At 40.3% G+C, this 12,188-nt stretch overlaps 1 protein-coding gene and 1 pseudogene across 2 annotated transcripts in view; both read left to right on the top strand.

The window, feature by feature from the left end:
* FMR1NB (FMR1 neighbor) overlaps positions 1–9,720 on the top strand; it is a 54,761-nt gene extending 45,041 nt beyond the window's left edge. The window contains exons 5-6 of the mRNA XM_081563799.1: positions 7,920–8,068; positions 9,565–9,720. Coding sequence (XP_081419925.1) covers positions 7,920–8,068; positions 9,565–9,581 — 166 coding nt within the window. The 3' untranslated portion in view covers positions 9,582–9,720. The remainder of the gene's footprint in view (positions 1–7,919; positions 8,069–9,564) is intronic.
* On the top strand, positions 2,763–3,787 carry LOC145536452 (proteasome subunit beta type-6 pseudogene; annotated as a pseudogene). Its single transcript, XR_014075857.1, has 2 exons — positions 2,763–2,792; positions 2,976–3,787. The product of XR_014075857.1 is annotated as a proteasome subunit beta type-6 pseudogene (transcript).
* Positions 9,721–12,188: the final 2,468 nt, after the last annotated feature.

The raw sequence follows: 12,188 nt of genomic DNA, 5'->3' as shown, positions 1-12,188 counted from the left end.
TTTACTTCTACTTGACCTGAATTCAAATGTAAACAGAGAAGCTAGTTTGAACTGGTTCACATATACAATAGGGAGAAGAGAATATTAGTAAACAGCTTTCTAAGAATTTGCTAGCAATAGCCTTATTAAACTTATATATAAGATGTATTTTGAAATTCATTATGTCCTCAAGGTTATGTAAGACCTATTTTTATTCTCATTAATAGGGATCAGAAGCCTCATTAAGTGTCACTGGTAGATTTAAGACTTACATAGAGATGAAAAGCAAAAGTATCAGGTGGATTGGGACAAAAGGAAGCAGGTGGGGGCTCTAGGGTGAGAGAGAAGGTGAGTGGCTGAATTATTCCTGTTACAGTTGTAGAGTGCCAAGAATAGTAGTTTCAAGTGCAAATTTAGCTTCTAATATTTACCTGTTTTTATATAAAGTTTAATCTGTATATATATGCCAGTTAAACATCTGTGTATTATGTAGGGATATGATACTTGAGTGTATATGTAGCTTTGACAAGGGGGAAGATTCAAACACTGTAATGCAGTGCCTGTTCAAATCAGATGAAGTGTATTTTCATGTTCTTTTTCTTCCTATCAGATTGAATTTGTAACCTCAAATTAAGAAAATTCAGAACTCAGTGTGAAAATGACAAGGCTATGTTTCTTTCAACTAATAAAATCATGTTTTTTAAGATTGTAGATCATCTGATACACAGATGATGTAAATAGCACATCCCCCATACACTTTCAATGTTGCTGCTTGCCAGATGGCTGCTACTGAAAATTTCTACATTTAGACAAATCCTGCTGAGTGATTCTCTGTATTATAATGTGGTTTTCATTATGTAGACAGTCTTAATACCACTTACTTTCATAGAATGTGAGGTAAAGAATTGGGAATAAATATGCCAAAAATTGCCTAAAAATCATGACCCATTGAATTTTAAAAATGAGCATTTATATTTTCAAATCCGCATGTTTGTTTGTCTCATTATACCGTACAATATAATTAGTAATGTTATTTTGAAAAGGTTTATGCAGTAATTAGCCAACTGCTGAAAGGTTTGAAGTTCCTAGGATTATAGACATATGAATTCAAAGAAAGGAAATAGAGTTTATAAAAGTATTGCTGGGCTCTAAGAACTTTGATAAAATATGATCAGATGAGAATGTGAGCAACTGGAACCCTCCTTGAACGTGAGTCACTATAGATTTGAAATTCACATAACACCAATTCTTCTTGGACCCTATTCAGGGTAATTTAGTTATTGAAATAATAAGAGAACCTCATTATATGCGGATTATATGTCTGAGGTGTTCCTATTGCAAGAACTCCAAGGGCAGCATTTTAGAAAATTCTGGGATATTAGGTACTATTAAAAGGAAGAATTTGTTGCCAAGTAACTAATAACCTCATTGCAAAATGCAGTGGCCTTTTCTGAATTTCCATCTGACTTGACATTTTTATCACATAAATACACTGTTGACTGCTCCCTTTTTGAAACTTTCCTTCCTTGGATTTCATTGTTCCCCTTCCCATTCTGATCCACCTCAGTTTGGTTTTCTTTGTTTTCCCAACTGTGGCTGTCTCCCAAAGCCTTATTCTCATCTATCAGAAAATATTACAAGTATGTAGCAGAAAGAGTATTTTAAAAGATCTTTGTTCTAGTTCTGCCTTTACTACCAGTTTTATAGTGAGCTTAACTTCTTTTGATGTTGATTTTCTCATAATATTAGAGTAGAAAATTGAATTAATTTCTGAAGTCCTTTCTGAACATAGTGTTCTGGGTTTCTCTGGATAAATGACTCATACATCCTGAGATCACCTCTAGCTGTTTTGTATTTGTAACTGCATTTAAATGCAATGTGTGCAAAACTAGACTTCTTTTTCTCCCAAATCATTTCCCCTTGACACCTGTTTATTTCTATCAGTGATTTCTTTAGTCTCTCAGGCTAGAATCCTTGGAATCATCTGTGACTATTTACTTTCCTTTATCTTTAATATGTAATTCTATTCTTTTAGACTCCCTGTCATTTTTTTTTTTTTGGTTTCCTTTGTGATGCATTGGGGATTCACCTCTTCTCATATTTTATAGTCACAGCTTAGTCCAGGCCTAGTCCTGTTGTCAACTGCTGTCCTAATAAGTAAGTGGTTTCCCGAGGTGCAAAAGAAGGGCAAAATGTATTAGTCTTCCAGTGCTGTCATAGCAAAATACCACAGTTGGCTTAAACAATAGGCATTTATTTTCTCATGGTTCTGTAGGCTAGAAGTCAATGATCAAGATGCCAGCTGATTTGGTTTCTGATGAGGGCTCTCCTCCTGGCTTGTAGATGGCCACCTTCTCTTTGTGTGCTCACATGGCCTTTCCATGATGTGTGCGGGAGTAAGATGAGTGGGCACTCTGGTTTTTAGTAAAACAAAAATTTATTATTTTTATAATGACATTAATTTTACTGATCAGCACCCCACCTTTATGACCTGACTGAGCCTTAATTATTCCCTAGAGGTATTGTCTTCAAATGCAACCATACTGGGAGCTAGGGCTTCAACATGAATTTTAGGAACACAAACATTTAGTCTATAACAGGAAGCTAGCTGGCATTCAAATGCAAATGCAGAATTGGAAACTGAGGAGAACATTGAGATGATGCACCCTATCCAAAGAATTTATACAAGAGAGACAATAACTGGGATGGGGCTGCAAGTGGAGTTTGGAACATGGCTAGGAGTTAGGTCCTGGAGACCTTTTCTGGCACTTCAATAGGAACGTATGGCTGTACCTTTCACATGGAGGGAGGAAGTGAGGATGCTTGGCAAGCTAATTTGGATATATACATGGATTCCTCATCTACTCTCCTTCTAACTCACCCTGTTACATCCAGCCAGGCTTATCTCCCTAAAACAGCATTATTTCATCTCATTATCTCATTCAAGAACTTAGAATTTGGGCAATACCCGAAGAGGAAGATGGCAACCACCTTAGTGGCTGCTGGGGAGCTGGGCCGGCACCATCCTGAAGCCTGAAGCCATTGCCTCCAACTGTGAAAACCGGAAAGTTTCCACAGGGACCACTGTCATGGCCGTGCAGTTTGCTGAGGGTGTGGTTCTAGGAACTGCCTCCAGAACAACCACTGGGTCATACATCGCCAATCGAGTGACTGACAAGCTGACCCCTATTTGTGACCGTGTTTTCTAACCCCTATTCAAGACAGTATTTTCTGTTCCCGCTCAGGCTCAGCAGCTGATACCCAGGCAGTAGCTGATGCAGTCACTTATCAGCTTGGTTTCCACAGCATTGAGCTGAATGAGCCTCTGTTGGTGCACACGGCAGCCAGCCTCTTTAAAAAAATGTGTTACTGACGCCAAGAAGACCTTATTGCAAAAATCACCATTGCCGGCTGGGACCCCCAAGAAGGGGGGCAGGTGTACTCAGTGCCCATGGGGAGTATGATGGTACAGCAGTCCTTTGCATTTGGGGGCTCCAGGAGCTCCTATATCTATGGCTGTGTCAATGCTACCTACCGGGAAGGCATGACCAAGGAAAAATGCCTGCAGTTCACTGCCAATGCTCTCACTTTAGACATGGAGCAGGACGGCTCCAGCGGAGGGATGATGCACCTGGCAGCCATTGAGGAATCAGAGATAGAGTGGCAGGTACTTCTGGGAGACCAGATTCCCAAATTCACCAATGCCACTTTACCACCTCTCTGAATCCTGAGATTGTAAGATACAATAAGAGACACCCCATTCTGCTGCAAAATTTAATAAACAGTTTGTCAGTGAGGAAAAAAAAAAGAACTTAAAATTCATTCAAAAATATCTTGATTCCAGGCCTTCTGTTGGGTACTATGAAGGGCAAAAAGGTGAATCAGATCATGGTGTGTGCTTTCAAGGGACACATAGTCTAAAAACATATAAAAGTATCCAAGATAGAAAGTCACACTCCATAAAAAAGGTGCAGTTCAGTTCAGTCGCTCAGTCGTGTCCAACTCTTTGTGACCCCATGGACTGCAGCACGCCAGGCCTCCCTGTCCATCACCAGTCCCAGAGTTTACTCAAACTCATGTCCATTGAGACGGTGATGCCATCCAATCATCTCATCCTTTGTTGTCACCTCCTCCCACCTTCAATCTTTCCCAGCATCAGGGTCTTTTCAAATGAGTCAGTTTTTCGCATCGGGTGGCCAAAATACTGGAGTTTCAGCTTCAGTATCAGTCCTTCCAATGAACACTCAGGACTGATTTCCTTTAGGATAAACTGCTTGGATCTCCTTGCTGTACAAGGAGCCTTCTCCAATACCACAGTTCAAAAGCATCAATTCTTCGGCACTCAACTTTCTATATAATCCAACTCTCACATCCATACATGACTACTGGAAAAACCATAGCTAGACAGACCTTTGTTGGCAAAGTAATGTCTCTGCTCTTTAATATGCTGTCTAGGTTGGTCATAACTTTTCTTCCAAGGAGCAAGTGTCTTTTATTTTCATGACTGCAGTCACCATCTGCAGTGATTTGGGAGCCCCCCACAATAAAGTTTGTCACTGTTTCCACTGTTTCACCATCTGTTTGCCATGAAGTGATGAGACCAGATGCCATGATCTTAGTTTTCTGAATGTTGAGCTTTAAGCCAACTTTTTTACTCGTCTCTTTTTCTTTCATCAAGAGGCTCTTTAGTCCTTCTTCACTTTCTGCCACGAGAGTGGTGTCATCTGTGTATCTGAGGTTATTGATATTTCTCCCCGCAGTGTTGATTCCAGCTTTTGCTTCATCTATCCTGGAATTTTTCATGATTTACTCTGGATATAAGTTAAATAAACAAGGTGACAATATGCAGCCTTGATATACTCCTTTTCCTATTTGGAACCAGTCTGCTGTTCCATGTCTAGTTCTAACTGTTGCTTCCTGACCTGCATACAGATTTCTTAAGAAGCAGGTCAGGTGGTCTGGTATTCCCATCTATTTCAGAATTTTCCATTTTATTGTGATCCACACAGTCAAAGGCTTTGGCGTAGTCGATGAAGCAGAAGTAGATGTTTTTGTGGAACTCTCTTGCTTTTTGCATGATCCAACGGATATTGGCAATTTGATCTCTGGTTCCTCTGCCTTTTCTAAATCCAGCTTGTACATCTGGAAGTTCATGGTTCACATATTGCTGAAGCCTTGCTTGGAGAATTTTGAGCATTACTTTACTAGTGTGTGAGATGAGTGCAACTGTGCGCTAGTTTGAGCATTCTTTGGCATTGGCTTTCTTTGGGACTGAAATGAAAACTGACCTTTTCCAATCCTGTGGTCACTGCTGAGTTTTCCAAATTTGCTGGCGTATTGAGTGCAGCACTTCCACAGCAACATCTGTTAGGATGTGAAATAGCTCAACTGGAATTCCATCACCTCCACTAGCTTTGTTGTAGTGATGCTTCCTAAGGCCTACTTGACTTCGCATTCCAGGATGTCTGGCTCTAGGTAAGTGATCACAGCATCGTGATTATCTGGGTCATGAAGATCTTTTTTTGTATAGTTCTGTGTATTCTTGCCACCTCTTGTTAATATCTTCTGCTTCTGTTAAGTCCCTACCATTTCTGCCCTTTATTGAGCCCATCTTTCAATGAAATACTCCCTTGGTATCTCTAATTTTCCCAAAGAGATCTCTAGTCTTTCCCCTTCTATTGTTTTCCTCTATTTCCTTGCACAGATAACTGAGGATGGCTTTCTTATCTCTCCTTGCTATTCTTTGGAACTCTGCGTTCAAATGGGTATGTCTTTCCTTTTCTCCTTTGCTTTATGCTTCTCTTCTTTTCACAGTGATTTGTAAGGCCCCCTCAAAGAGCCATTTTGCTTTTTTGCATTTCTTTTTCTTGTGGATGGTCTTGATCCCTGTCTCCTTGACAATGTCATGAACTTCCATCCGTAGTTCATCAGGCACTCTGTCTATCAGATCTAGTCCCTTAAATCTATTTCTCACTTCCAGTGTATAATTGTAAGGGATTTGATTTAGGTCATACCTGAATAGTCTAGTGGTTTTCCCTACTTTCTTCAATTTAAGTCTGAATTTGGCAATAAGGAGTTCATGATCTGAGCCACAGTTCGCTCCCGGTCTTGTTTTTGCTGACTGTATAGAGCTTCTCCAACTTTGGCTGCAAAGAATATAATCAGTCTGATTTCGATGTTGGCCATCTGATGATGTCCACATGTAGAGTCTTCTCTTGTGTTGTTGGAAGAGGATGTTTGCTATGACCAGCATGTTCTCTTGGCCAAACTCTTATTAGCCTTAGCCCTGCTTCATTCTGTACTCCAAGGACAAATTTGCCTCTTACTCCAGGTGTCTGTTAACTTCCTACTTTTGCATTCCAGTCCCCTATAATGAAAATGACATCTTTTTTGGGTGTTAGTTCTAAAAAGTCTTGTAGGTCTTCATAGAATCATTCAGCTTCTTCACCATTACTGGTCAGGTCATAGACTTGGATTACTGTGATATTGAATAGTTTGCCTTGGAAACAGAGAGCATTCTGTCGTTTTTGAGATTGCATCCAAGTACTGCATTTTGGACTCTCTTGTTGACTATGATGGTTACTCCATTTCTCCTAAGGGATTCTTGCCCACAGTAGTAGATATAATGGTCATCTGGGTTAAATTCATCCATTCCAGTCCATTTTAGTTCGCCAATTCCTAAAATGTCGACGTTCACTCTTGCCGTCTCCTGTTTGACTAGTTCCAATTTGCCTTGATTCATGGACCTAACATTCCAGGTTCCTAGGCAATATTGCTCCTTACAGCATCGGACCTTGCTTCCATCACCAGTCACATCCACAACTGGGTGTTGTTTTTGCTTTGGCTCCATCTCTTCATTGTTTCTGGAATTATTTCTCCACTGATCTCCAGTAGCATATTGGACACCTACCAAACTGGGGAGTTTATGTTTCAGTGTCCTATCTTTTTGCCTTTTCACACTGTTCATGGTGTTCTCAAGGTATGATTACTGAAGTGGTTTGCCATTCCCTTCTCCAGTGGACCACATTTTGTCAGAACTCGCCACCATGACCCGTCTGTCTTGGGTGGCCCTTCACAGCATGGCTCATAGTTTCATAGAGTTAGACAAGGCTGTGATCCATGTGATTAGATTGGTTAGTTTTCTGTAATTGTGGTTTTCATTCTGTCTGCCCTCTGATGGAGAAGGATAAGAGGCTTATGGAAGCTTCCTGATGGGAGAGACTGACTGAGGGGGAAATTTGGTCTTGTTCTGATGGGCGGGGCCATGTTCAGTAAATCTTTAATCCAATTTTCTGTTGGTGGGTGGGGCTGTGTTCCCTCCCTATTAGTTGACCTGAGGCCAAACTATGGTAGTGGTAATGAAGATAATGGTGACCTCCTTCAAAAGGTCCCATGCACACACTGCTATACTCAGTGCCACCACCACTGCAGCAGGCCACTGCTGACCCACACCTCTGCCGGAGACTCCTGGACACTCACGGGCAAGCCTGGGTCAGTCTCTTGTGGGGTCACTGCTCCTTGCTCCTAGGTCCTGGTATGCACAAGGTTCTGTTTGTGCCCTCCAAGAGTCTGTTTCCCCAGTCCTGTGTAAGTTCTGGCGACTCTATGGTGGGGTTAATGGCAACGTCCTCCAAGAGTGCTTATGCCATACCCAGGTCTACTGCACCCAGAGCCCCTGTCCCAGCAGCAGCCCACTGCTGACCCATACCTCCTCAGTAGACACTCAACACAGTTCTGTCTCAGTCTCTTTGGGGTCTCTGGGTCCCGATTTCACCCCTCCTTCCTTCTTGCTGGGGCTTCTCTGCCCTTGGACATGGGGTGTCTCCTTACAGTAAAGGGTTATGTTACCAAATAGCCTTTTCCTTATATCCCACCATTGTTATTTATTATTTTATCACTGCTGAGAAATAAAGTTTCACTTTGAACTTTTAATATTACAGCAGTCGGGCTGGTCTTTTACGAAGAAGATTCAACAGAGCTTTAAAGCGTTTGAAGAAACACAGAAAGAAGTCAAAGAGGAGTACTGAAATGTTGGAGACAGCAGTGGATGAGGAAGGATACGGTGACATAAAGGACCAAGAGACTACAGGTGATGACAAGGATTTAAAGTTGAAGTATTTGATATTTGATTGTTGTTATCCTCATCTGGGTTCAATTGATGCTTATTTTTTTTTATCCTGCAAATATTTGGACCACAGGAGTATTAGCTTCTGAAATAATATCACTATTACCATTTGGATGAGAAGAAGGTGGACAAGAAATATTCTAGGTTGTTTGGGTACCATATTATTTGATATATGTAGTTCAGCCCTTCAGGGAAACAAAGAAATGGAATCTGCTTGCCCTAATTTTGAAGCTCCATAATAGACACCCTTGCTAAGTAATAGTGGCCATGGTCCTCCATGTTTTGTTGACTACATGACATATCCAGGGAAAAAGAGTATGGTCTCAGGAATCTGACAAATCTCAGATCAAATCCTAGATCCTAGCTGATCCTAGTTTCAGCTTCCTGCTCCCCAAAGGTACACAATGTAGTATTAGAAAAGGTTCAGAGAGGGGATCCCAGAATCACACACCAGGGACTACCTGGGCCTCACTTCACTTGTGCAGGCTTATAGATCCCCAAGCCTTGGCCTGGATTCCCTCCTCCCAAAGCAATTGTGAAGGACCAAGTGAGAATAAAATGGTTTGTGGAAAAAGGAGTATTCTTCAAGGAGTAGAGGACTGGATTCAGAGTCAGGAGACTCAGACTATTAACTAGTGTTTCCATGGGCAAGTAACCTTTCAGGTCCTTGATACCATTAGCTGAGATATTTGTGTGTGTGTGTAGCTGAAGCAATATAACATTTGAAAATGCTTTGAAAATTGCAGTGCATTACTCAAATGTAAGTGTTAATTTCTAGCCTCTGTTATGGAGAAGGGGAAGAGTGGAATACTAGACCATTAAACTGAGTGTCAGGAGATTCTGGCTTTAGTCCCAGTTTTCCTGTTATTTACAATGGGAGCTTGGATAAGTCCCTTAACCTTTGCTCAGTTGATTAAACTGCAAAAAAGAGATTTGGACTATATGAATAAGAAAAGTGACTTACATCAGAAAAAACAAAATAAAATCCTTATACAAGGTATTATATATGTGTGTGTAATTGATATATTATTTATATAAGGTAATACATAAGTATATACAATAATAATAATACATGTATATTATTACACATACCTATATATTACTCTGTATAATTTTAATGCAGTACACACGTGTGTGTGTGTGTGTGTATATGCACATACATACAACATTATAAGTAGACTAACAAAACTTGATTTCTGTGGGCAGTTCTCCAGAGCATGGGATTTAACTCTGTTATTCAGAAATTGTCATTGTAATGGTATTTGTTGTAGTATATAAATATTTTACCTGTATACTTCACTGTAATAAGATGATATATTGGCAAACTGAAAATAAGCTAATTGTAGCATTCAGTATATAGTTTGAGAACTTTGTTGTAGTCAGTTCCTTGTATAACAAAGTATGATGTATGTGTACTAGTTTTGAAGTTCTTTTAACTCTGCTTTACTTTTCTCCTATAGCGTTATTTTCCTATTGAGAAGAACACGTATCTTTCAGAGCAGAGGAGGCTGTCCCAGTCACCTAAATCTGGTGGAATGTTTCAGAAGGATAAAAACTTCTGTTGTGTTTATTTTCAGATATAAAATAAAGCTGTAGTTTAGTTTGTGTGCATCAAACTGGAATCTGAATTCTTATTAAAAGTAGCTTCTATAGAATTTAAATAACCATATGAAAAGTACTGCTTGCATTTCAGGTCCTGGACAGTGATGGATTTTTGCAACTTGGGTTACGTTATCAACATATATATTTCTGTTGTTGTTAAATAAGGCAGAGATATCACGGTGTTATTCACCTTCAAGCAAAGTGATGAAAAAAAAAAACAGTGATCAAATTTCACTGTATATGACACTTTGTTTCGAGGAAGAGAGGTTAAAGTATTTTATATTAGTGTTCTTTGTAGTTTGTTTTTTAATAAATTTATTTATTTTAGTTGGGGGCTAATTACTTTACAATATTGTAGTGGTTTTTGCCATACATTGACATGAATCAGCCATGGGTTTACATGTGTTCCCCATCCTGAACCCCCCTCCGACCTCCCTCCCCATCCCATCCCTCTGGGTCATCCCTTCCACCCTGAAAGTAAGACACACACATTACAGTTCAGTTCAGTCGCTCAGTCACGTCCGACTCTTTGCGACCCCATGAATTGCAGCACGCCAGGCCTCTCTGTCCATCACCAACTCCCGGAGTCTACACAAACCCATGTCTATCGAGTCAGTGATGCCATCCAACCATCTCATCCTCTGTCGTCGCCTTCTCCTCCTGCCCCCAATCCTACCCAGCATTAGGGTCTTTTCCAATGAGTCAACTCTTCACATGAGGTGGCCAAAGTATTGGAGTTTCAGCTTCAACATCAGTCCTTCAATGAACACCCAGGACTGATCTCCCTTAGGATGGACTGGTTGGATCTCCTTGCAGTCCAAGGGACTCTCAAGAGTCTTCTCCAACACCACAGTTCAAAAGCATCAATTCTGCGGTGCTCAGCTTTCTTCACCGTCCAACTCTCACATCCATACATGACCACTGGAAAAACCATAGCCTTGACTAGACGGACTTGTGTTGGCAAAGTAATGTCTCTGCTTTTAAATATGCTATCTAGGTTGGCCATAACCTTCCTTCCAAGGAGTAAGTGTCTTTTAATTTCATGGCTGCAATCACCATCAGCAGTGATTTTGGAGCCCAAAAAAATAAAGTAAAAAGGTTATATAGAAGAAAGAGGGAAAAATCAACCATAATCCACCACCCAGAGATGAATACTGTTACTATATTTTTTTTTCACTTTTTAAAGAAAACAGTTATGTCCTGTGACATACATAGAATTGACTTTTTAATAAATTGATACTTTTTTAAGATTTACTTTCCTCTTTGAAATTTCTAGGGCCCAAGTTTACCTTGGCTTGTTGTTCATTCGTTCAACAAACATTGCTTTAGCCCCTGCTAGGCTATGTACTTGGGACATAGTCATGAGCAAGATGGACTTAGCCTTTCCTTTGTAGAGCTCACCATCCAGCTGGGGAGGAAGCCACATAAAGAAGTAATGACAGGGCTGTCATAAGAGGAGTACCAAGTTCTATGGGAGCAAATGGCAGGGGAACTAGCCAAGACTTTAGAAAGGAGATATAAAATGAAAGATAAGAGGGCTAGACAGGGTTTGCCATGCAGTCACTGTAGTGGCAGGAATGTTTCAGATATGAAGGCCAAAATGCATGGAGTATTTGAAGCACTGCAAACAGTTTAGGGTGGCAGCAACTTTGACTTAGATTTTAAATCAGAAGAACTTATAACCCACATTAAAGGGTTGGGTTTTATCCTGTGGACAGAAGGGAAACTGATGAATTTCAAGCAAAAGAATGGTATGGTTAGATCTAATCCTTAGAAGTCAGTCTGACTATTGTGTGGATAATTGAGAGTGAACAACATTGGGGTCAAGGGAACCAGTTATGAGGCTGTTGTATTAAATGTGGATGAGAAAATGTGTCCTGGGCTGGAGTAGTGGTGCTTGTGGATAGAGGTAGATTTGAGAGCTGTTGAGTGTGTAACATCAATAGGACTTGGTGATTAGCGTATGTATGGGAAGAGTTAGCATGCTGAAAGGAGAGTATGAATTTCAGGTTTCTGAATGATGGGCCAACTGGAAAGATAGTGGTGCTGAGCTGGACCAATGAGAAGGGAAGGTTTGGCAGGGGAAGATGGGTCATTTTTGGATGAGCTCTTTTTTAAAAATTTATTTATTTTAATTGGAGGCTAATTACTTTACAATATTGTGGTGGTTTTTGCCATACATTGACATGAATCAGCCACGGGTGTGTCTATGGGCCATCCAAGTAGATATGACTAGTAGGCAGTTAGATGTATGGTTCTGGAGCACAGGAGAAAGGTCTGGCTGCATATAAAAGTTGAGAGACATCAATATATAGATGATAATTGAAATCAAAATGAACAATTGATTCTAAACAGAAGGAATAAGGGAAAAGGGGGGACTGGAATAGAATCCAGAGGAACACCACGAGCATCCCAAGCATTTAAAAAAATTAGTTATTTTAATTGGAGGGTAATTACTTTACAATATTGTGATGGTTTTTGC

This window comes from Giraffa tippelskirchi, chromosome X, assembly GCF_054371585.1.
Source record: "Giraffa tippelskirchi isolate mGirTip1 chromosome X, T2T-mGirTip1v1.2.pri, whole genome shotgun sequence".
NCBI classification, from domain to species: Eukaryota; Metazoa; Chordata; class Mammalia; order Artiodactyla; family Giraffidae; genus Giraffa; species Giraffa tippelskirchi.
This window is presented reverse-complemented; position numbering and strand designations above follow the sequence as displayed.